At 44.0% G+C, this 25069-nt stretch overlaps 3 protein-coding genes across 7 annotated transcripts in view; 2 read left to right on the forward strand and 1 right to left on the reverse strand.

Moving 5' to 3' along the window:
* The window catches only part of LOC108033073 (espin), a 53794-nt gene that overhangs the window by 22223 nt on the left and 6502 nt on the right, over positions 1-25069 (reverse strand). Inside the window, exons 1-2 of one of the 5 annotated variants that reach the window (XM_044093654.2) lie at positions 15294-15358; positions 13891-14815 (exon numbers count right to left, since the gene is read on the reverse strand). In XM_044093654.2, the coding sequence (XP_043949589.1) occupies positions 13891-14801 (911 nt within the window). In that variant the 5' untranslated portion in view covers positions 14802-14815; positions 15294-15358. Of the gene's footprint in view, positions 1-2022; positions 3018-11165; positions 11546-13890; positions 14919-15293; positions 15359-25069 lie in introns of those variants that run through there. The other 4 variants (XM_044093655.2, XM_044093656.2, XM_044093660.2 and 1 more) reach the window with 4 other exon arrangements.
* On the forward strand, positions 15554-16507 carry LOC108033072 (uncharacterized protein C9orf85 homolog). Its single transcript, XM_017107240.3, has 2 exons — positions 15554-15686; positions 15747-16507. The coding sequence occupies exon 2, from the start codon at positions 15772-15774 to the stop codon at positions 16489-16491; it is 720 nt and encodes a 239-aa protein (XP_016962729.1). The 5' UTR covers positions 15554-15686; positions 15747-15771; the 3' UTR covers positions 16492-16507.
* Positions 18288-23763, forward strand: LOC108033071 (3'-5' RNA helicase YTHDC2). Its single transcript, XM_017107238.3, has 3 exons — positions 18288-19099; positions 19226-19433; positions 19498-23763. The coding sequence occupies exons 1-3, from the start codon at positions 18422-18424 to the stop codon at positions 21600-21602; spliced, it is 2991 nt and encodes a 996-aa protein (XP_016962727.1). The 5' UTR covers positions 18288-18421; the 3' UTR covers positions 21603-23763.

The following is a 25069-nucleotide window of genomic DNA, read 5'->3' on the forward strand; positions in this document are numbered from 1 at the left end:
AGATCCTGAGCTTTTGTTAGCAATAAACATACTTTAGTTTGAAAATCGATAAATAAGGTTCTTGATGCAGGCAAAAATCGAAGTTCAACTTCATTTTTGCCCTTAATGGGTTCAGTAAATCTGCTGGGAACTGTGTTCCACCTAAAATAGCCTGGGCAAAACAATTTTGATTTTTGTTTGCTTAAACGTAGCAAAATGATTTGTTCCCTTGATAGCCACTTGGGCACACCTCGCGATTAATTAATTGGCCTGGGGAAGTGCTGGCAATTAATTTTGATCGCATCTGTCGGCAGCCGAAGACGGGCTGCACTTGGATTCACTGGGTGCCCTTTTCCGAACCACTAAACCAGGTCAAGTCTGCTGCTGACTCACCTGATTGCCGTTTCCGCGGCAACAAACAACCATGATGATAGTCATAATCTGAGCCAAAGGAAACAATACGCACGGCGACAAATTAATTGAAAGCTGAGAACCGACGCCGGCAGCATTGAAATGCGAAACACCGGGCACTTGTGGCCGAATCTCGTTTGTCGCTGCTTTCCGCCTGTCGCAACATAAAGAAACAGAAAGCCGCGAAGACGACACTTTCTTCCAGTTTATTGCATCAACGGTGGCATCGTCGAATGGCGAATGAAAAATGGAAGCGGGCCGGTAGCAGGTGTCAACAAAACAGGGCAGGTGCCACAAACCCACGAAACCCCAGAAAAGCCACAGAAACCGCAGAGCCAACAAAGCTAAACAAATCCGACAAAACCCACTAACATTCGGCTGAGAAAAAAGTGAAATAAGCGATTTGGCAACAGCATTGCGGGCCAGTTGGTCAACCAAAGTGGCAAAGGGGGTTAGGAAAATTACGATCTTTAAGGGTGTTAAGAGGTGCGCACCAGCTGATCTCTGGCTGGTGATATAATTAGAAAAGCGAACAAATACTATTTTAATCATTATTAAATTCCCTAAATTTGAAAGCATGAAAAATCACATAAATGCATTCCCTGATCAATAGGTAACTTAGTTGAGTGGCATTTTAAACGAATTTATTACTGCTTCGTGCAGCTATTCGAAAAATGTGTCTGCTCAATGCTTTTATATACAATATATTTTGGGTTAAGATAGTTATAAGTATGGCAAACGCAGCCGAGCGAACAAAACAGTAATTTAAGCAGCAAAATTAATACACTTTCAATGGCACAATATAATAAATTGATTTCGGGTAAAGGGCATTTTAACTGATTTTAAAATCTTAAATCTGTGTGATTATGGTACATTTTTATATTGAAGTATAGATTATAATATATTCCAGGCATTTTACATTTAAGCACACTCAGTCCGCACATATTCATAAATCGATTATGTAGTTATGTTGGTACCCGAGTGAAGATGTATTGGAGAGGAAGGGGATTGTCCGAGTCGAAAGCTCGGAAAAGGTGGAAGAACAGAGAGCGGAAGAAAATAATCATTTAAGAAATTATACCCAAAGAGATCTGTGGGTTTTTGTGGAATGGGAAAGCCGGAAAGTTGGTGGGAAATTTGCATGGGCTTCTCGATGGGAGCTGGCCAATAGTTCGCACAAAATGCGTTAGATAGATAGATTAATCAATAGAAACATGGCTAAATGGCGGACCAGTCCCTCGTTTTTAGAAGCGTTTTGATGGTAGAACTAAAAAATCGTTAAAGGTTGCTGTCAATTTAAAATTATAGCTTTTAAAACAAATGTTTTCTTTGGTTTAAACATAGCAATTTTGAAAAACTTTAAGCTTTAAAAGAACAATTCAAGAACTTGATTCACAATTAATAAGCATTATACCGTGGCAGGCGACTAGAATTTCCACATTAACTTTGTTGCACTCTCAAAAAAATGTGAAAATAGTTTTCACTGCAATTTCATATTTTTCAGTATTCGTCCACATTTGAATTGGGCTTCTTATCGACACCCCACTGTGACTAATTGACTTTGGCGCGCGTCTATTTATATGCTTAATTTGTGTTCTGGTTTGCCGATTTGTTTGTGGCGATTTCTTTTACCTCAATTTGATGGCAATGTCGCGGCACTTGACGCATGGCACCTGGCCGGATTCCTTGGCCGGCGCTGCTGCACTGCCTCCCTTTTCCGGCGAGGCTATTGTGGCGTACTGGGCCTCCTCCGGCTCCTGCCGCTCCTTCTCCTCCGGCCTGTCATCCGCCTCCTCCGTTTCGCTGGCAAAGTCCACCACCAGCTCCTCGTTGGCCTCCTGGTTGGCCATCTGCCTCCGGCTAAAGTAGCCCACATGCTGGTCCACGCCCGCATTGGCGTCCAGCAGGATGCGCTCGTAGGCGGCGCTCTCGTTCTCGGAGAGGGCGAACCGCTGCTCGAAGACCCTGATGGGCAGGGCACTCTTCCGCAGGACCTCCATCCGCTTGTGCCGCAGTTCGATGGAGAAGATCAGGCGCACGCGGACCAGTCTGCGGAGGCCCTGATGCGTGGACCTGGCGCGCTGCAGCCTCCTGCGCTGCTGCCTCAGCTCCAATTTCTCCAGACCCTTGAGCGACTTGGGGTCTACCAGGCCGTGATTGTAGTCCGCGACGGAGGTGAGGTCCAGAGCCGATCGGGTCCGACGCCAGGGCACCAAGTCGAAGTGGGCACCAGCCCAGGGATGGAAGTTCACCTGGCTGACGTTGGTGCTGCGGTCCTGCTTCAGAATCCAATCCGATTGCTGCTCCTTGGTGACCCTGACGTGATCATTCCGGGCCGCTGCCTGCGGCTTGTGGCGTTTGTATCGCGGCACCAGCGTGGCCTCCAACATCCGGGCATCCAGACCGTAGTCCCGACGCAGCTGCTCCAGTTCCCTGCTGCTGGCCGTAAACTGAGCACCGTTCCACACGATCACCGGCGCACAACTGGCCATCGGATTCTGTTCTTTTTTGTTGTGGCTCTGCGAATGTGTGTATGTATGTTCGTTCCCACCCCGAAAGTTCTTTCTTCTGGCTTTTTAGTTGGCCCAAACCCGCTCGTTTTCCGGTTTCCGCTCGGCAATGTCGCGTTTGTCGCGTCCGCGCTCCGTGACGCCGGCCACGCAAATGTTGGCTGGCCAAAAAAATACACAAGCTCCGAATCCGCAGCCGATTCCTATGCAAAAACGTTGCGCCAACTGCGCTGCCAGCGAACGCCACTCATGATTAAGAGTTTTCTGTTTTCTGTTATTGTTATTGTTATTGTGATTATGGGCTGTTTTGTTGGTGTTGTTAGCTGTTAGTGTTGCTGCTTTGTTGCTGATTTTGCAGCTTATTGCTGCTGTTACACGGGAAGAAACTTTGAAGTTTAATTAGGTTGTCTTCGTACAGGAAAAACTTAAAGTTACATTTTAAATTTTTTGTTTTTAATCTCCATTTTACATTACCTATTATAGCTTGTTTAATATGAAATATTTATTAGCTGAATTTTAATTTTCACGAAGCAACTTTTCGATTTGTGTGTGCCGTCCTCTGCTGTACACTGTTTGTGAGGCGGCAGAGAACGAGCAGGGGTATTTCCTAAGGAGCTTAAATAAACATTTTCTGTTGAAGACATTTTAAGGTGCTAACATTTTTTCAAGTACAATATGTTTTTTACACAATTTGAATTTTAAAAAATATTAAGTAACCTTATTAGTACAGCTTTTTGGTATTTTTAGTAATGTTTAATTAAAATTCCTGTTTTCTCAAACAATTTTCTAAAACCTAGGGATCTCACCTTTTTGAGTGTAGTCTAAAGCACCCAATTGATCCTGATGTTAGTACCCATTTATTCCCTGTGTACTACAAATGTTTGCTCAACATCGAGGAATCGCGGGCTTAGCTGCCCCCCTTGATTGTATTATTTATTTATTTTTCACGCTCACTGCCATGTCAACCCTGCTCTGGGGCAACCCTCTGCCGGCGTCGGCGCCGACGTCGCTTCACTTGGCTGCGCACGCGTCAACAACAACTACGGGCATAATAATATTAACTAAACTCCATCGTTGTTGAAATTATCGCCGCTGTTGCCGGGCATCCAACAATTGGAGTTCACAATTCTATTGTCGGCTAATTGACAGCATCGGGCCATTGGCATTGTGGCACGAAATTAACCAACAATCGGGTAACTAACACGAATCGGGCCTTTTATGGTAAAGATATGGGAACTATATAAAGTAACCCGGCTCTCACGATTCCTCTAAAGTCCATAGTACATTTTTGTATTATTTTAAAAAGCTTTATATTTACCAGATCAACAAAAATGTTCTCACAGCCTTACGAACAATTTAATAGGTAATATTCATCTAGACCTTACAACAATATATGCAAATGTTTGAAAGGGGAAGTTAAATAAACAAGAGATATAATTATATGTTATACTTGCATATATCTAAAAATATAATTAATAATATGTATTTTATTATTCTTAATTCCAGCTAATTTAATTTTGCATCGATGGAACTTCCATAGAGAGCAGGCAATTAAATTGCAAAACATCCGACTAGCAATTGGAGTTTTCATTGCCTTCTAGGCATTTTCCACATGAAGTGCTCTTCGAACGCGAGGCACGCCAAATATCAATTATGTTCTATACTAGGTGGAGCTATATTATAGAGTCTGTGCCCCTAGAACGGGCCCAACTCAAGCGTGGCGAAAATAAACGAATTGGAGGGCGGACCTGCAGCTTCTTGAGTGGCAATTGGGCAACTCCACCTGCGATTTCCCCCGTCTTTCCACCTGTGTGAGTCATGAGCAGTGTGTGCAAACGGCGTGAAGAGTTTTCATGATTTCTGGTTCAATGGCGTTCAGACTGCGGGTGTCATACGAACATTACGTGGCTTTCAGCCCCCCGAAAACCCGTAGTTATCGGGCTCAGCCTCAAACTCTGCGTAATATCTTGCCCTCTGGGCCTTGCGACCCACAAAGGGCAATGAAAATGAAAATGAAAATAAAAATAAAAACGCCAGAGATGGGAGCCATTAGGTGAGTTAGAAAGGCTGTCATTGGGGGTTCGGCGGAGTCGTAGTCGTAGTTATAATGCAAATATAACAGAGCACATTATGGTGGAGGTCCATCCGCATTTCACGTATCTCGCATTCAAATTCAAATTCACATCTGGCCGAAGGTTGGCCAAATCGCAGCCATTCAGTCCGTCAAAGTGGTGTGACACACATCCCATATCAATAGTATATTTATTGTATTTACTCTTGGCTCACATTGCCCGTGGGCACTCGGCGAAAATTGCGCAAGGAGTGTGCTTTTAGCCCCATAAATTAGCATACACCAAGTAAGCCATTGACCAACACAGAACCGTTGGCATGTAACTCTATATCTAATAAATTATTGTCCTCAATCTCCGCAAGAAATTAAACAATATTGTTTTAACAGATTTCTCTGGGAGAAAATGCCAAATAATGATCAAAAATATTGTGAAATATTATTACAAAGGCCAAATGACTATTGGTAGATACTCATTTTAATCCAATATTTTTTAATTTAGCCTTAAAATAAAAACTAAAGCAAACAATTTCTGAGAAAATACCTATCCTACATTATTATATTATGTTTATTTCGCTCCAAAACTTTAAACAACTAATTTTAAAGTAAGGTACATAAGTCTAAGGAATCTAAACATTTAAGAAACGTAAAAGATTGTGTTTCTTTCAGTGCATTAAAAGCTTAGCCATATATTCATATTATAATTTTGCTTCCTAGTGCAGTAGTCTTTATCTACTATTGTATAATAATCGAAACCAACGCCAAAAACTCCTAAAGAATATCCTCATTTAACTATAAATTTATTATTCTGAGCCACTGCAAAATGTGTTTTAAAATAAACAAACCAAAACATCAAATATTATTACAAAGAACAAATGACTCTATCAATAAAAAACTTTTTATTTTAGCTTTAAAATAAAAACTTAAGCAAGCAGTTCCTGAGAAAAAACCTATCCTACATTATTATATTATGTTTATTTCGCTCCAAAACTTTAAACAACTAATTTTAAAGTAAGGTACATAAGTCTAAGGAATCTAAACATTTAAGAAACGTAAAAGATTGTGTTTCTTTCAGTGCATTAAAAGCTTAGCCATATATTCATATTATAATTTTGCTTCCTAGTGCAGTAGTCTTTATCTACTATTTTATAATAATCGAAACCAACGCCAAAAACTCCTAAAGAATATCCTCATTTAACTATAAATTTATTATTCTGAGCCACTGCAAAATGTGTTTTAAAATAAACAAACCAAAACATCAAATATTATTACAAAGAACAAATGACTCTATCAATAAAAAACTTTTTATTTTAGCTTTAAAATAAAAACTTAAGCAAGCAGTTCCTGAGAAAAAACCTATCCTACATTATTATATTATGTTTATTTCGCTCCAAAACTTTAAACAACTAATTTTAAAGTAAGGTACATAAGTCTAAGGAATCTAAACATTTAAGAAACGTAAAAGATTGTGTTTCTTTCAGTGCATTAAAAGCTTAGCCATGTATTCATATTATAATTTTGCTTCCGAGTGCAGTAAAGTCTTTATCTACTGTTGTATAATAATCGAAACCAACGCAAATAAGTCCTAAAGAACATCTAATTTACCTGCAAATTAATATTTCTGACCCACTGCAAAGTGTGTCTTGAATAAATATTTTCCAAATCCGAAAAAAAACAAACCAAAACACCCGAAATCACCAGCGGACTAATGCTCCAGTGATTTTGAAGGGTAAAACCATAAAAAAGAAATATAATTTCTTTTGGGCGCGCTGGAAAACAGTTTGTTCGGTGGGCAACTGTGTGCCCCACTCGGCGGATGGGAAGTGAACACAGAAAGCACCACTCGCAGCACCGACAAAAGCCTTAATAGCAGTGTGGTGGGGCAATAAAAGCGAAAGAAGAAAATGTAATGTGTTGCCACTGCTATTCGGATTTGATCCATTTAATTACGAATTTTGGGTAATTGCGCAATACATCACAATTGGGTCAATTTTTCGGGAGTTTTAAAGCATGTTAGTAGGAAAAGCACTGCGAATTACGGCTGATATTTAACTTTTAATGTGATTTAGTTGAAGGAAATTCTAGCTGCCGTTTTAAAAAGGCTAATCATTTTACAAGCTTTAAGAACCATACTGGTATAAAGAACATCCATCTATAACTAGACTGAACAAGAAGGGATTTCAACATATAAAAAATCAATAAATTCTGAAAACTTGAATATGACTATCTAGTGGTGGGTATCAAATATCGAATGTAACGAAGAAAACTTTATTAAAATATATACAAGTTACCTGTCAATAAAATGTCAAAATAATATTTAGATATAGAACTTCTGTAAATTGAATTTCTTCCCCCGCCAAATTCCTCAACTTCCGATGCTCGAACTTTGCGACCCCAACTCGCTTACTTTTACTTTTCGCCCTTTTGTTTTAATATCTTTTGTTTATATTTCTGGCCATCAAAAGCAGAACAGCCCGCTAGCCTTCGATCTAACGGTAAACGCTTCGTTTTCATCTATCCATCGGATGCGACAGAAAAGATTCAAGAAATCCCATCGCACAGTAACTTATTTTTCGCCCCTTCCGTCAATTCAAATTCAAATTTTCAAACGGCCGAGAATCGAGAAGCGGCCAGTTTTCACTTTCGTGTGTGCGATTTGGCAGAGGAGAGAGAAAGGGAAGAGGAAAAGTAGAAAGCAAAAGTCTATGTGCTAAACTATTGAACCTTTTATGAGCGGCGATCTATTAAGAATTCTTGGACATCATCAGGGCATTTAAAAGCTCACACGGAAAAAAAGTAGATAAGATGTAGCATTTTTGACTTGTTAGTGATAAGTAAAAATGGAAAGCAGATTAGAATGTCTCGAATCTGTATGTTATATAAATACAAAATTATTTATAATAACATAATCATGTCATATAAATACAAAATCATTTATAATAACATAATCATTGTCCCTGGAAACCGGTAACAAAAGATCCTAGATTAGTCCTACTAATAACAATTAATCTAAATAATAATAAATTATATAAAAAAAGTTTAAAAAAAATAAAAAAAATATTATTAAATTGTTTAGGGATATCTTAAAATAACTTAACTGAAAATAAACTGCCTTGGGGGGAAATACATAGATTATGGGTAGTATTTTAATTGGTTTGCTATAGTAAATGTAAAGTTATTTTAATTTTTACTGATAATGCTTACAACCCAAATATTATGTAAGAATACTGTCGAAGACCAAATATATATTTTTTTAAGTGCCAGAAAAGCTTGGTTCCTCTCTCTGCCTCTCCACCATTATGCATTCCCATCTCTCTCGGCGAATCTCCCGTGTCATTCATATGCAAAACCGAGTTTATTCAATCACTCATTCATGCGATTCAAATGAAGTTCGTCTGTGAAAGTAAGCCATGGCAAGTCCGAGAAACAAACATTTGTCCAACAATCAGCAGGCAACAAATGGGTACACAAGACGAGACATCTGCATCTGTCCGTTCACCTGAAGACTCGCCTAAGTTGTGACAGGTCGTGGTCCGACCCCCTCCCCCTGACACCTACAGCCGCCCCTGCCCCGGCCCCGCCCCTTCAGAAAAACGAAATCTCCGGGAGGAGGAGATCGGTGAATGCCCTGCCGTCGAGTGGCGAGCGCAAGTGAGTCAACAGCCTGGCAAACATGAATGCAAATATGAATATGCAGAATACCCTTCACCAACTTTGAACCGAGCCACACACTCAGCGCTTTGAGTTGGAAAATCGGGGAAAATGTGACGGAGACTGCTCTAGTTTTGAAGGTTGTATAACACTCCGAGGGCTTTATAATCCTTTTGGAGCGCTCTTTAAATATATAAAGAGGTACGTGTCTTAAACACTTCATAAAGCCCATTTGCAAATACATAAATATAAGCATATATTTACTTGTTTTCACTGAAAGGCCTAAGGATTGTTTTAATTTTTACAAAGTTAGGTAAGTAAAACCCTTCTCAAACTGTTATTTATTATATATTTACTAAGCTAATATTTTATTTCAATCAAAAACACTGCTAAATATGTCAGAAGATTGTGTAATACTTATAAGCATGCATATTGATAAATCTAAAAACCAAAAAATCTATTTTAAAAAGGTTATTGGTATTTAATTAATTTTGCATAATTCAAACCACTCTTTGGACCTTTAATGGATCGTGCGCATGTGGATTGACGACACTCCTCGAGCCGCCAAATGGCAAACGCCAAACATCAATGAACTTGCTGGATTTATGGCTCTCCCTCGGCGGCTTTCTGCGCTCTGCTAATGACCAAATGCGTGCAGGCCTTGGCCAAATCGAACGGGGGCCGGGAGCACTTGGACAAATGGCCAATTACGATTGGCGACAACCTCGCAACAACACGCAAGACAACACCGATGGGTGGGAAACCCGTTCGGGGCGATGGGAAACATGGAAAAGATGAAAATGCAGCGAAAAATGTCGTATGTAAACGGTTGCCTTAATAATCGACATTGGTGGAAAGTTGCAACGGCCAGCCGGTTGTTGACCGCGTCGGTATATAAACAAATATATATGTGCCTATATAGCCAGCTCCTTGGAGTCTGGAGTCGGAGCAAACGAAAGCAAAAGGATGGGAGGCGACTCGCCCCTCTGGAGCAAACAAGTTCCCCAGAAATTTCACTTTTTGTTTTGCCGTTCCTTGGGTTTTGGCTTGCTTCAGCTCATTTTCAGATGGACCCGACGCGACTCCTTTGGAAATCAGCAAAAGCGTTGCTAATTAAAGCAATCGCGAGTTACACAAATAAATAATACCACAAATAACGAGCGTCTGGCAATCATTGCGATCGCCTTGCGATATGCCTGCAGGTAAGGCGAGTTGAACGAACGGAAACAAATCGAAAATCGGAGGGAAAATCAGACCAGAAGATAATCTCAGTTGGATTGGCTCTGGTCCCGGAATTAGTCACAGAATTATTAGCCAAACTGAAATCGAATTAACCGAAAATGTGCCAGCACAATCAAAATAATGGTGAGTAAAGTGCGAAACGGAAAGGAAAGAAAGTTATGCCGAGTCGAACTCTGAAGCACTCTGTAATACATAGCAAAATAATGCAGAATTAAAGAAGATATTCTAAAAAATTGGAAAACAAATAATACAAACTTTAATTTGGATTTAAGTTATGTAATATCACTCAAATTGATTAGATGCAATCGCCACAGAAGAACACCCCCCGTGCAGAGTATCATATATAATGCAATAAATATTACTGAGCTCAGCGCTGGCCGTGCAATAATGAGCGAGTTTTCCGAAGGGGAAATCGGGTGTGTGTGTGCAACTGCGAAACAAACCCCAATTTTATGCGGTTTTATTATTACCCACTTTTGAGATTCTACGCCAGTGGATGTGGGGTATGGATACGGGCCCAGAGATATGGATATGGCCAGGCAGGTCCGTTCATTTATCACGGCACACGCTCTGGAGCCGAGTGGCATGGAGCAAGTAGCAAGTAGCATGTGGCCTGCAGCTTGTGCCGCGGCGGCACGTTGCACATAAACGCATTCGGCAGGCGGTGGTTACCACACCAACACCCGTCGTAATTATCGCAGCCAGTCGTATAATCAGAGCCAGCCCAAAGGGTTGTATAACTTAGGCAAATCGGGGCAATGATACGTCGCGTTCCGCGGAGAAAGTCATCAACTATCCGTGGATTGACTATTTTAAGACCGTTCGCCATGGCCCGCGGCGCGGAAGATTTTTATAGCCTGGTGGGTTCTTTGAGTTTTTATATAAGAAAGTTGGTCTTCAATGTGGAAATACGATAGTAATAAACAGCCAAGAAGCAATTGCAAATCAATAAATGTAGACCTATAAATAGTGAAGGTTTTTTGATATATATTATGTTTGTTATAGAAATGGGTCTTTGAGCGAATGTTGGGAACTCATATGTATATAGAATTGTAGGTTCTTAAGGGTGAGGCCAATAGTTTGATTTTGAACTATATTACAGACGGTGCTTGCTTTCAACTGCTAAATTAGAAGTGTTCATAGACAAATGCTATAGAGGAAATACCATACAAATGCTATTTTCTATAATTCTATGGTTATAATTAACTACACTTAAAGTTCAAGAAAGAGTTAAACATCGTTGTTTTGATTGATATATTTTGCAATGTATTTCGTGACACTTTTTCTCCAGCTTCAGAACTTACCGCAAGGCATTTCCTAAAGAGCGCTGTAACAACCTGATTTTCCAGTGATAAACGATTGATGATGGATGCACTCACACACGCTCACTCACAAGGAAAAGCACATGTTTGCCAGTAGACACTACTCCGTGTTCTGTTATGCATAGTTTAGAAACTGGTAAAAAAATATTTTCAAAGTTGCAACTGCGTTTTCGAAACTTGATCCGAGTTCGTTGCCTAAGTCTTTTGTTTTGCTAGCGGTAAACGGTGGATTTAGAGTCGGGAAAGGCTGCTTTTTCGTGGAGCGCGGCACGTGCTGAGCGAACAATGGTCGCGGCTTGTTTGAGTCGCAGGCTTCAGCGCGGCGATCGGCGAAAGAGATGGCGTTGCAGTCGGCGAAAGAGATGGAGAGAGGCGCCGGAGAAAGAGACGGCCGAAGAGCCGATACAACGCAGATTTGGACCAGCTTGGCCAGCGGTCGACGAAGAAATGTAAAAGCCAAGAGCAGCGGACCCCAAAGAAGTGCCGAGCGAGAAAGCTCTCGGCCAGGCCTTCTTGTAGCCGCTGATGTTTATGTGTTTATACGTGTACTCTTCCAGGGGGTAGGTACGCAAGGCCAGGAATACAGCCCATCTATTCGGGAAAGCTTCTCTGCTTTCTACTTGCTACAAATTATACCAACAAACATACCTAGTAAGGTTGTCTATTTACATTACTTATGGTAAAACATAAATCCACAAAGCATCAACATACATGTATGTTATAAGTAAATGTATTATAATAATAACTCTCCTAACAATTAATTTGAATGTGATATTATGATGTTATAGTGTTGTTTGTTGTTCTCACGTATCTCTACATTTATGTTGTTAAGTTTAAAAGTGTTTCTTTAATATGTATCTTAAATGGACAGGTAGTCATCCTCTATTTACCAACTATTTCTAGATTTACATCACAAATCCAGTAAAATAGTTCCGAAAGAGTATTCGAATCGTGTGTCTAATTTTCGACGCACACCTGCCGCTGATGTAAACACCGGCTCATTTGAGTGATGCGCTTGTGCTTAGTTGATTTTCGATGCGCTTTTTGCACACTGCTAGACTCTTTCTCGCTCGCCTCTTTGTAGTTTCGGTATGCTGGAATGTTTCTTCGTTTGTTGCCGCTTCGCGGCTGCTGTTTGCTGCTGCTGCTGCTGCTGCTGCTGCTGCGGTGGGTATAATTTTATTCAATAGAATTTATGCTTTTTTATGGTCAAGCTGGTGGCGCGTCATGCGCGGAAACCTCGTCGCTAACGGTGGTTTATGGCCAGTTTAAGGTTTTGTGCATAATTGTTTGGCTTGAGTCGTTCGTTGCTCTTGGGCCACGGCTCTCCATCCTCGTCCCGCGCAGAATGGGGCTCATTTAAATGCAATCAATCAATGGCTTACGGCTAATTAGCCGGTGCAATTTAATGGAAATACGAAAACACTTCATTAGCGGCGCCTCTAATGAGGCAACATCGCCTTACGACGTGTTTACTTTGTCGCCCGGCCACTTCAAGTTCGATCTTTGAACTCCGCGGAGCCACGGAGTGCATCGAATTGCAATCGATCGGCATCCGCCATAATGCCGAGTGTCGAGTGCTTGCACTGATGAAATCGGAGATAAAGCGTTGCAAATCACAGACTTAAGTAATAATTGATACCACGATTGCTTCGACTTAATGGATTTTGAAATGCCCAGCCCAGGAATCGAAAATCGAAAATAGAGAAATTTAATTTGGGAGAGCTTAAAAATGTACCTTTCATTGGTCACAGTACGTATTATCCAATGAAAAAATAAGATTTACGTGTTGGTGATAATGACAATCTACCAATGGCTAACACTCATTACCAAAAGCTTTTGGAAATTTAAACAACTTCAAAAATAGAAAAACGTAATGTTCGATCGTAAATTTATTATATTTCGCCTGGTTAAGTAAATTTATTATGATGGGTTTAAAATAGTTTACACATTTCGGTCTCACTTTAAGAAAAAGAAAAAGAAATAGAAAAGAACACGCAAAACTATTCTAAATTATTTACCTATTACTCCCAAAATAATAGTTGAGGTGGTACTATTCATGACTTGAGACAACTGTGAACGTGAGCTTTTCTTATGCTAATCGATAGGTAATAATCCCAAACAATATCAGTTTAGATATTAATGTAAGCATCAAAATTTGAGCAACAGACAACTGTGAGCGTGACACTTGTAAAAAACAAATTTGCGCTGTGCAGGAATCCCTAGGCTCTGCATGATAATCCCAACATTCTAGCTTTAATTCCGAGATCTTAGTGTTATGGTATGAACTATCATAACATTTATACTTTATTGTACCAGTTAGATACTTTCCGAAGAATACAATATACTCTTTTACTCTACAAGGCACGAAAAGAATTACGGCAATTAGAGAAAAACCAAGCCATACTGTTTTCTTGTATGGAAGTAGTTTTTTCTTGAGCTAAGAAAATTATTTATAAATCGTTTAAATCTAATTTATGGAATACAAAATTGTTTAAATTTAATCACGGAAAGCTTAGCCCTGTGATGCTGTAGCTTCTACATAACATATAGTTACACATCGTCCTTAATTGTGGGCTAGTTTAGTGATAATAATAAAAACAAATTTCATATTTCAGGAAAATTGAATGGGTTATAATTCTAGGAAAGTTAAAATAACAAAAAAACCTATAAACTAAACAAAATGTATTGCTAACGATTGACTCACCTAATGGCCGCTGACTGGTGGTTGGCCAGCACCCGCATACTGCCCCCGAATCTGTGCTGCTGCAGCTGACTCTGGTGCGGATCGAACTCGTGTTCGGGGGGATAGCCACTGGGCATGTTCCTGCTGATCTGGCTGAGGCGGCTCATCCGGCTGGCGTGCGACCCTCGCTCTGAGTTGCACTTGGAGCCGCAGAGGGAGTTCTCGCAGAAGCGACAGCACTTGTTGTAGCTGAAGGTGGAGGTGCACAGCGTGCAGAAGGAGTCCAGCTGCGACTCGGCCTGATCGTCCTCCAAATCGGCGTCCTCGTTGACGGACGGATCCATGCCCAGGCCATGGTGCCTGCGCATCTTAACCGTTTCCGTGTGACTACTGCGATCTTCGTCGGAGCAAAAGTGATAGGGCTCGCTCTCGGTGTCCTCCTCCTCGCCCAAGCTGCTGCCCGCACTGCCCTCCTGCCGTCCGGCTCCTTGCGACATCCCAAAGCTGCTCAGCGGACACGAGGGATATCGGGTGAGGGGAAAGGGCCGCACATTGTACTTGCTGGCCATCGACAGGTTCTCATTGAAGTAGATCACATTGGGCGTCTGCACCTGACCGGGGCCCGCCCTCTCGCGCTCCCTGTCCCTTTCCCTGCCCATCTCCCTGTCCAGTTCCCGGTCCCTGCTGATGCTGAGATCGTGGTACTTCCGCAGGAAGGCCGCATTGCAGTCGGCGGCCGTGTACTCGTGCAGTTTCTTGGGCTTTTGGGCGGGCACATGTGCCTGCTGAACACTTGCCTTGTGGGGATTCGAGTTGCTGCTGTTGTTCGTGTTGCTGCTGCTGTTGTGGTTGCCGCCGCTGCTGCTGCTGTTGTTGTTGTTGTTGCCGCCGGAGCGCAGCAGGTCAAAGAGGCGCTGCTTGAGGTCGCGCATGGCCACATGGGGTTCTGTAAATAAATATTAAAATTATGATTAGCTTAATAAAGTTATTTCATAAATCGAAGGTCAAATAATGTTTAAAAAGGCCTTAGTTGAAATCGACATTATAAGGGCCCATACAATGTTGAAAATGCGACTTTTAGTTTCGAAGCAGAATGAGTCAAAGTTGTATAAAAATGTGTAATAATTGTTAAACTTTAAGTGTTTATCTTAAAATGTCCAACATTGAGATGTCACCAAGAATTCAAACTTAAAGTCCGTTAAATACAGTTTTACTTTAATGTGTAAGTGGTTCGAGTCGCAACTAAAAAGATTTACATTTACTGGGGTTGGTGACTTGGAAATGTGAGACGCTCTCGAAGGTCTGGCAGCACTGTGAAAGAAAATTGATGAAATTAAAATGAGGTGCTACATTTTATAGGGGTTTCACGCGCTTTCCGAACAATATTTACAATGTTTTAATTGTAATATGATTAAGCCGCATACTTGTGTTATTAAGCCGCTGCCCAGGCTGTCTGGCGATCAGTCCGTACTAGCATGCGTTCGATGATAATCTTGTGCCAATTGCGGCGTAAAAACCACTTTAAGCACCCATCTTCCATGATTAACTAAAGCCCGCTCCACTCGGAAAAGTCCACATCCTTGTTTCACTCGCGGAAAAGGATGCAAAATGATTAACACAAAAAACGACAAGAAGTAATTTCGCGCGCTTAAAATGCGACCAGTTAAAAAAGCAAGGAACGTTCTGCCAATTTCGTGGAATCCCTCAACATATTCGCAGCAACGGTCAACGGTCACACTGGTCAAAATAAATATTTTTTTTAGCACGTAAAAACGCGAATAACTTTTTCTGTGATCGTATTAGCCCAATTAAAGCAGGTAAGTCAGCACAAACAGGTGTCCAACCGAGGGCAGACCTAACCCACTATGTGTCCACAGCCAGAGCCAGCCGAAGGAGCCGAGGATGAGCACCCAGCGCGGCAATGTGAGCCGCACACGTGCGCAGAAGTACACAAACCGTCATGTTTTCAAAAACGATCTGCACGACAAGACGCCGCAGCAGCTGCGACTGAACGCGATGCACGTGTCCACGGTGTGCCAGCGCTGCAAGGAGCAGATCGAGTGGAAGATCAAGTACAAGAAGTACAAGCCGCTGACGCAGGCCAAGACCTGTGCCCACTGCAAGGAGCGGACGGTGAAGAAGGCCTACCATGTGGTGTGTCGCGACTGCGCCGTCAAGGCGAACGCCTGCGCCAAGTGCCTGAAGAGCGCCACCGAGGTGGCCATCGAGGAGCCCCAGCCCACGCCCCGCGAGGAGCAGCAGCTGCAGTCGGAGATGGACCGGCTGGTCAAGTCATTCTCGGAGCGCAAGCGGCGCGCCTTCCTGCGCTACATGAAGAAGGGCAAGAAGCAGGAGAAGGGCCAGGAGCAGGACAAGGAGCAGCTGGATGAGCAGCAGCTGGAGACCCAGGAGAAGGCCAAACGGGTGGCACACACACGCGACGAGCTGCTGGACAAGATCAAGCAGCTTAATCTCGCCGGCGAGGACGACGAGGACGCGGATGACTCGGACTTCGATTCGGAGGAGGACGATGATGACTCCGAGTTCGACTCCGAGGAGGAGGAGGACAGCGAAGAGGAGCCACACAAACCTGTCTCCAAGACGCCCATTAAGGCGAAATAAACCTATTTTTGTTAGACACCCATTTGTTAAGCTTCCTGGTAGAGCGAGAGTTCGAGTTTGAGTGCAAGGCAAAGGATAAATCGGTTCCAGTGAGCACACAAAAGTCCAGCGGCTGATTTTAAGATAGGAGAGGGCAAAGGCGGAGGTTAAGGACCGACTTCGAATTCCAGACGGGGAGGAGAAGGATAAGGAGCAGGACAAGCCTATCCCAGAGTATCCAACAAGGCTAAGAACCACTAGTTAAAGCCCATTAGCTTTTTTCACCTCCTGGTAACCAAAGTGAAAGAGATGGCAAGTTTGAAGTTGTCTTGGAAATACAGTGGAGCTTCAGGAGTAACATACAATAGCTTAGCTTTTATTTTGAATCTATGACACAAAATTATGTTATGTGCACAAGCTTAAACAACATCCTAATTGCACCCACGAAAATGTAGGGCGCCATTATCAACCTATTAATTTAAAAGACGAAATATCTTTATGGGCAGCTTGTTTGTATACAAATCCAATAACTAAATGAGGCAAGGGAATTAAGCCTGTGTTTCTAGCAGCTATTGCCAAAAGCTTAAGTAGTTATTTTATTTCAAGTTTTGTAGAATAATATTGATATGCCATTTGCCTTAAATGCTCTGTCTGAAACCCTTCTGACTGTCGGAAAGCTGGCGGCCTTTGAAGACTTCCATATCATCCCGCGAGGCGAGGTGCAAATTTTGCTCGATGGTCAGGGCGCCAATCGCGTTGAAGCTCGTAGCCGGGATCGAAATCGGGTTGGACTGTATCCAGTCCATCTGGCTGGCCGTCCCCGGGGCGTTGTTCTCCTCCACCTTCATCCTTTTTGGGGCCGGGGCCATTGAATCTTCAGGCTTCATCCCTAAAATCTGCTTATCGATGGAAGGACTGCGCTTTATTTCGGGGATTTTTTCGTTGGAAACTTTTACCTTATGCGCTCTTTAAGTTATTTCGAAGTCGTATACAACCTGTCTAGGAATTGTCTTCGCAATGCTAAGATTTCAATTGTCAAAGGTTAACAAAAAGCCTACTAGAGCGGTCAAGGAAAAATGATATTCAGTTAACGTTTCAACAGTATTGTAAATGTTTGCTCGGAAATTCGTTAGCAACGTCCTTTATAACGATTTTTGCTTCCAAAACTATTTTATTTGTTCAAATAATTCTATATTATAAACCAAAACTATTTTAAGTTATTTTAGAACCGAAGTCAATTAATTTTCCTTAAGTTTTTTACCTAAACACTTTAATTCTGGATATCCAAACAAGTGTTCGATTGAAAAATTTAAGCATTTTTTGAAATTTTAAAATAAAGGTGTTGTACAACACCATTTTTCCAAAGGGTTAACAGTTACGATGCTTTGAAAACATTGATCTTAACTTTGATCATAGATTTTTTAGCATTTTTTTGTTTGAATGTAAGCCACTGCATCTTCCTTTTTACTGCCTGTCGCCTTCCTCCAGCAGAGATATTTCTTTTTTAATCGAATTAATCCGCAAAATTCGCTCCACAGCCCCAGTTATCCAGCCTATCGAAAACGCCTCCTAATGCAGGACATCCCAGTGAAAACCGGAATCCTTCCGCCGCCCGTAGTCCTAGAGGGCGCTCCTCCTTTCAAGGCCGGGTTCGCTTTTTCGCCACAGTGGCGCGGTTTTCCAGCGCTTTCTAACAGTGCTGTTAAAGTCTTAACAGAGGCCTTACGTTCGCCTACGTTCGCTTACGTTTGCCTACGTTCGCCTACGTCCGCCTACGTCCGCCTACGTGAAACACAAAAATACCGAAAAACTGAGCGATGTTTCCGTCGATGTTTCTGCACCTCCAATAGCAAACCCATATCAAAGCTATCCTACCAGTAATACCCTGCAAAACCCAAGGCATTCCTGGTTTTAAAGGAAAAACAAGCAAACAATTAAAGTGTAGTGGGGAATGGAGGACAGCAGGAAAGAGGCGAGTCGTGGCCGTCGCCATGGCAGGAAGAAGGGCCCACTGATGCCGGGGAATCCGCCGGGAGCACTTCTGGCCAACGGCCATGGCACCGGAGGGAAGAGCGCCGCCAAGGCGAACAACCCGAACAAGAAGGGCTCGAGGCCCGGCGACGTGGAGAAACTGAACGCCGCGGAGGAGAAGGGCCTGCGCCAGCTGGTCAGCGACTTTCTGCAGAGCCACGAGCCGGAGCAGCATTTGCGCGGACTGACCAAGGCGCAGCGCAGCCACGTGCACCGGCTGGCCCAGAGTCGCGGCCTGAAGACGACCAGCAAGGGTCCCGAGGACGACCGCGTGCTGACCATAACGCGACCGCATTCGGACGGCCTGCAGCACAACCTCCTGGGCAACGCCAAGCTGCACATGAGTGCCAAGCTCGTCGATGCCCTCCGCCAACTGAACGGGTCCGTGGAGAGGCACCTTGCCACCAACTATGCGGGCCGCTTGCGGGTCAATCGGCTTCAGGAAGAGCAGCGACGGCCGTCAAACTTCGGCCTGGTGGGACAGAGGCTGATCCCGCCACCACATGGCAATCGCAACAGGAGCATTCAGCAGGAGCGACAGAGCTTGCCCATCTACAATCAGCGCGATAACATCCTCGGTGTTCTGCAGCACGAGCAGGTAACCAGAATCTATCCCATCTGACCAGCATATAAGTCTTGGACCCACTTCTGGGGTTCATAAAAACTATAAGGGTTGTCAGAAGTTTAGAGAATTCTATTTACATCTTCAATGTCTTCCCCACAGGTTTTGATCATCAAAGGAGCCACCGGCTCGGGCAAGTCCACCCAGTTGCCGCAGTACATCCTCGAGTGGGCCGCCGACCATCGTGCGCCGGTCAGGATCGTGGTGAGCCAGCCACGTCGCATAGCAGCGATCAGCGTGTCGGAGCGCATTTCTAAGGAGCGCGGCGAGGCGCCGGGCAGTACAGTCGGCTATCAGATTCGCATGAACAGTGAGTACCAGTTAGACACAGAGTCCAGCGGGCTAACCCATAGAGCGTACTCCCTTTCCGACAGGCAAATGCAGCAGCCAAACAGTCCTCACACTGACCACCAGTGGTTGCCTCTTGCGAGCTCTGGCCATGGACGGCGAGTCCTTCTTCAAGAACACGACTCATTTGATCATCGACGAAGTCCACGAGCGCGATCTGGATACCGACTTCCTGCTGCTGGCCACCAAACTGGAGCTGCAAAAGAACCCCCATCTCCGCCTGGTGCTCATGTCGGCCACCATGGATTTGAAGGCTCTCTCCGACTTCTTTGGCAAGGCCTCTGTGCTGGATGTGGAGGGACGCAGCTTTGGAGTGAGAATCTTTCACCTGGAGGATATTCTCAGTGAGACCGGCTACATGACTCCCAGAATGGAGCAGTTCTTGGTAGAGCCGACAGGCGAGGAACAACCCGACGAGCTCCTGGCCGCCTATTACGGTGGTCGGACCATAATTGACCCCGACATTGACAATGACCTTATTGTTTCGCTGCTGGAGCTGTTGTTGCGCCAGGGCGACACCGGAGCGGTGATTGTTTACCTGCCAGGGTTCAATGATATGACCGCGCTGATGGACCGCTTGGACATGGCTCTGCCGCGCGACCAGATCAAGATCTTGCTGCTGCACAGCCAGGTGGACAACAACGAGCAGCGGAAGGTGTTTCGGGTCTATCAAGGTGTGCGTTTGAAGATCATCCTCAGCACCAACATAGGTCAGACTTCGATTACCATTCCTGATCTGATCTACGTCATCGACACGGGTCGCGCCAAGATGAAGACCTATGACCCGGCCACGGATGCCTCTCAGCTGACGAGTACGTGGATCTCACAGGCGGACGCCAAACAGAGGGCCGGAAGGGCTGGACGCTTGCGCCACGGCATCTGCTATCGGCTCTTCGACAGCGACCGGATGGCCAGGATGGACCTGTACACCATTCCCGAGATCATGAGGCGCACGCTCGACGAAATATGTCTGCTGACCAAGGTGGCGGCTCCGGACAAGAAAATAGACAAGTTCCTAGCTCTGGCTTTGGATCCGCCGCAACCGGAGGCCGTGAAGCAGGCCTGTGCGAGGCTGCAGCTCCTGGGCGTGCTCAGGGAAGAGAATGAAACGATCACGCCGCTGGGGCGAATAATCGCCGAACTGCCCCTGGGAGTGCAACTGGGCAAGGCATTGATCTACGCAATATACTTCCGTTGCCTGGGCAGCATGACCATCATTGCGGCCTACCACTCGGTGAGAGATCCATTCGTGTTGAACACGGATCGGGGCAAGAAATCGGGTCAGCAGACCGCCTGCCGGCTTCTTTTCGCTGGCGACGGGATGAGCGACTCGCTGGCCGCGCTGCAGCTCTACGAGGAGTTCACAAACTTGAAGCGCACCAATGTCGGCGAGTTCTGTGAGCGCAATTTTGTGTGTCGCCACTCGATGGAGATGTTCGTGTCGGCGGTGTCCACTCTACGCGACACCGTGTACCGCATCTTCCGCTCCAGCCAGGCCAGTGCGCGCTTGGCCTCGACCTTCGACAAGGATACGAACATGATACGACTGGCCCTGACGGCAGGCCTGTACCCCAAGCTGGCCTACATGGACCGGGAGAAGAAGCATCAGCTGGTTGCCGAAGGCGATCCCTTCGTTCAGGTGTCGAGGAGCTCTTGCCTGCTGGGCAGGAAGAAGCAGAAGACTTTGGCCAGCGAGTGGATCCTGTTTGTGGAGAAGAGCCGTGGCGCGGACCAGAGGTCCACACTGGAGCACACCACCCTGGTGAGTGGCTTAATGGTGGTTCTGGCAGGCGGAAAGGAGTTCCGAGTCGTGCCGTTCGGCTCGGAGGTGCTCTTGTGCCTAGACTCATGGGTGCGGGTAAAATGCCCAACCGAAGTTGGCCTTCAAATTCAAAAACTGCGGACGCTTATGGATCGCGAAGTTGCCGAGTTGGTGGAGTCCCGCAAGTTCTGCTCATCGAGAGAGTGGATTGGCCCAGAGGCGGTCTGCCAGCTGATGCGGGCAGACGAGCAGTCCGTGTGCCTGGCTGAGGGCAAAAGCCTGCCCGACGAGGGTAACTGTGATAACGACATTTTATGCTTAGGCGAAAAACTGCGTACATACGTAAGACATACAGTATTCGCAGAGTGATGGATCCGTAGAAATAAATCCAAATTTTTACGATAAACCTACATTTGTACAGTGCGTTTCAAAAGCAGAAGACAGCATTTCGTACCTGATAGGGCAGCTAAATTCACAACTGAGAGGCTAACGTATATTTCCCAAACCGCATATTTTTTACATCGAATATTTGATAGAATATACAAAACTTTCATTAGAACGTATACAAGCAAATATTTCAGTCTGACTCTTAAGATGTACAAAGCATTTGTTAGGTAATCCGGTTTCCACTGTACTTAGTAATTATAAACGTACATTTTAAGTAACTTACGGAATACTTTTGCCCAATGTTCTGTTTCTTAGTTATTTTGCATCTGTGTCAGCTCTTAAGAGCTTAAAGCAACGATCCTAAAAGTTTTAATATTATAAATAGGACAAATTGAATATATCTTGGAAATGTTTAAATGGTTTGATACACTGATATCAGCAAAAACAATTAAACTTATGGCTGCTTTATTCTTGCACTAATAAATTTACAAAAAGTGGAAATCATAAAATTGAAAACATCAAAACGAGAAATTAGATAATACGTTCCCTTAATGGCAATTAAAGTCCCGCAAATCGAATTATTTTTCGTGGTACAAGAGCATAAAATAACTTAATCATTTCAAGTCATTTGATATGAATTTTACTGGAGATGAGCTATCACAAGACACTAACTGAATGAGATTTTTTATAGTTTTCATTTTTGCTAAACCTAAGAATAATTTTGAATATATGAGGAGATCTCAGAACTTTATTCTACTTATTTACGGAGCAGGTATTCATCACCTGGCCTTTTCTGAGTCTTATTTCAAGATGCCTTGTGTAAATTCGAAAAGCTGGCAGGTATTCCTAAACGGAGTTAAAAACAGTCTTGAAAGAGAAAAGCAGAAAGACTTTAGGATATTTTCAAACGTACAACATAATCCCTGAATCTCATTCCCCGTCTCACGACAGGTACTCATAGGTGTAACTATTTAAGCTCTGAAACGCACTGTAGGCACATTTTAGTAATTGGAAACACACAGGGAATTAAAATGTAAACCAAAAATATGAACTTGGAGAGTGTAATTGCGGCACTCCCTAATTGCCGGGTGAAAATATGTGTGCCACAAGTGCCACGAGATGGCAGGGAGATCGCGACTCGCAGTCGGTGTCGGTGTCAGTGTCAGCGGGCCCAGGCGGCGGGCGTGGCAGTTCCCTGCGGTGCATTGGGCCATGGCAGCCACGGAGCTGGCGTTTATGCTCCACCTGCCCCACCTGCCCCACCTGCCTCACCTGCCGCCCACTGCCCATTCAGGCGCAAACAAGAGCGGGCAAACTGAAAAAAGAGTTAATTGCACAGACGACGCAGTCAATAAACCTGAAGTCGAGCTTGTCGCTGCAGCAGCAACAATGGCCACAAAGACACCGGAGCAACAGCAGCAGCAACAGCAGCAGCAACAGCCAACAAAAGACGGCAGCTTACTCACAAAGAAAGTGAAATTAATTTGTTATTTTCGGTCGATGGTGGCTCTTGAGCGATGCCTTTGAAAACTGGGAGAGAGCATGGCCAATCTCCACGGTCGACCCTACAGATTCGGTGTATTTTCGCTCCCATAGAATGCGTTGTATGTGCAAAATACTGTGTAAAACATTTTAAATTAAATGTCCGCTGTACGTAGAAAATGAACACAAAACACTAGGAAAACATTTCATTACCATTCCTGTTTTTAAAACCCGCTCAAAATGTAAATACTATAAACAATTAAGGTATTTGTCATCAAATTAGCTAAACATTTACAATATTTTTTGGGTTTCTTCAAAGCACATCACCAATGCATTTCCCTTTTAATATATAAAACACTTCCAACTGTCCTTACATTTCCCATACCTTTAAAAATCCGTCCTCCCTGCAAAAAGCCTTTTATAATTTCAAAACAGATGATATTATGCTTCCACTTCAAATTAAACCTAAGACATTTTTTGTGTCTTTAATTTTCGATATTTTTTCCTGTCTGAAAAATTGTACTTAAAATGTGTATTTCAGCATATTCGAGAGCACACTTAGGTCTAAAATAACTTAAAAAGTAAATGTAAAATATTTTTGATGTACCTACAACTACAGCTTTTAAGAATAAAATTTTACTAGATGTTTGGAGCGAAAAAAGCATGGATTTCCAGATTGTAAGACTGCGAAATGGAAAGTCTGGCAGTTGACTTGACCCAAATGAAGTGCCCCGCGAGGGGAGATGCAACAATATGCAACTCATCAATGGGAATTGCGGAAATCACAGTGGCCCAACCTCGAATTTTGCACAATTTGCTCAGAGCATTCAGCAAGAAGCCATGCGGAATGGGGGCCACCGAGAAAGCCGCAGATCGATCTTCCCAGATGACGCTGCCATTGTCGGTGGCTGCCATTGAACTCTGGCGAGGATGGGGCTGGCGGAGGAGCGGGTGGTGGCGGAGTGCCGAATGAATGGTAATCGCCAATTGGCATCTGCTCTCGAAATCAAATGAAGTCAAATGGCCGGTGCGCAGGCAGCGCTAATGGATATGGCCATAAAGCCGGCCAACGAGAGGCCCGGCTTCCAGGGGGAAGCAAGCCAGTTGAACGCACTCGCCATCGCCATCGATTCCGATTTAAATTGGCCACGGATCGGGGCTCCATGGCCAACCAGCTCGGCAGGTGTCTCTTTGTCTTTGTCATTGTGCGCGGACGGACGGAGGGCGGAGATTGTGGGACGGAATCGGCGATGTCGGGGATTTCTGGGCTACCACTTAGGCTTCTTCGGTGATATAGATATCGCTATAGGAAGTTCTTCAACGGATTTTAGTTAATTTAAACCAAATTAACTGGACTTTTTAGGGATTTTTCTAGATTACAAATATGTTTAATAATTTCCAGCAACCTGGCAATGCATAAGAGTATTATCAGTTTTGAGGCTTATGAAGCCAATACAATCTTAGCAACTTGACAAATCGTATGAGTTTGTTTAAATTTCCAGTTCTCTTGGAGCCTTCTTAACGGGTATCTGTAGAATCCAACGGAGGATTAAGTCATGGCACCATCCCACCTTGAACTTCGCCAACAGATCAGCCGGGCAACCGATGCCACCGCGGATCGCGTCCGCAGTTAGGCGACGATATGCGAGCTAATGACGCGGCCCTCGACTGATTGATGATCGGTTGCTCTTTTTGGGGCCGCCAGTTACAGTTACATAATTACTCCAAATGGGTTTCGGCAGAAGACGCCGCCAGATCTGCGCTGCCCCCAATGCCCCATGCTCCAAGCCCGATGATCCCATGGCCCGGGGCTCCCAGGGATGACATCATCTCTCATAATCGCACATCTGCAATAATCCCAGACATTTGTGCAGCACGGAATGCATTTCGGTAATTCCAAATTCCAAATTCCGAATTCCGAACTCCGAACGGGGGTATTATCATGAATATGTACATGTGCACATGCA

This window comes from Drosophila biarmipes, chromosome X, assembly GCF_025231255.1.
Source record: "Drosophila biarmipes strain raj3 chromosome X, RU_DBia_V1.1, whole genome shotgun sequence".
NCBI classification, from domain to species: Eukaryota; Metazoa; Arthropoda; class Insecta; order Diptera; family Drosophilidae; genus Drosophila; species Drosophila biarmipes.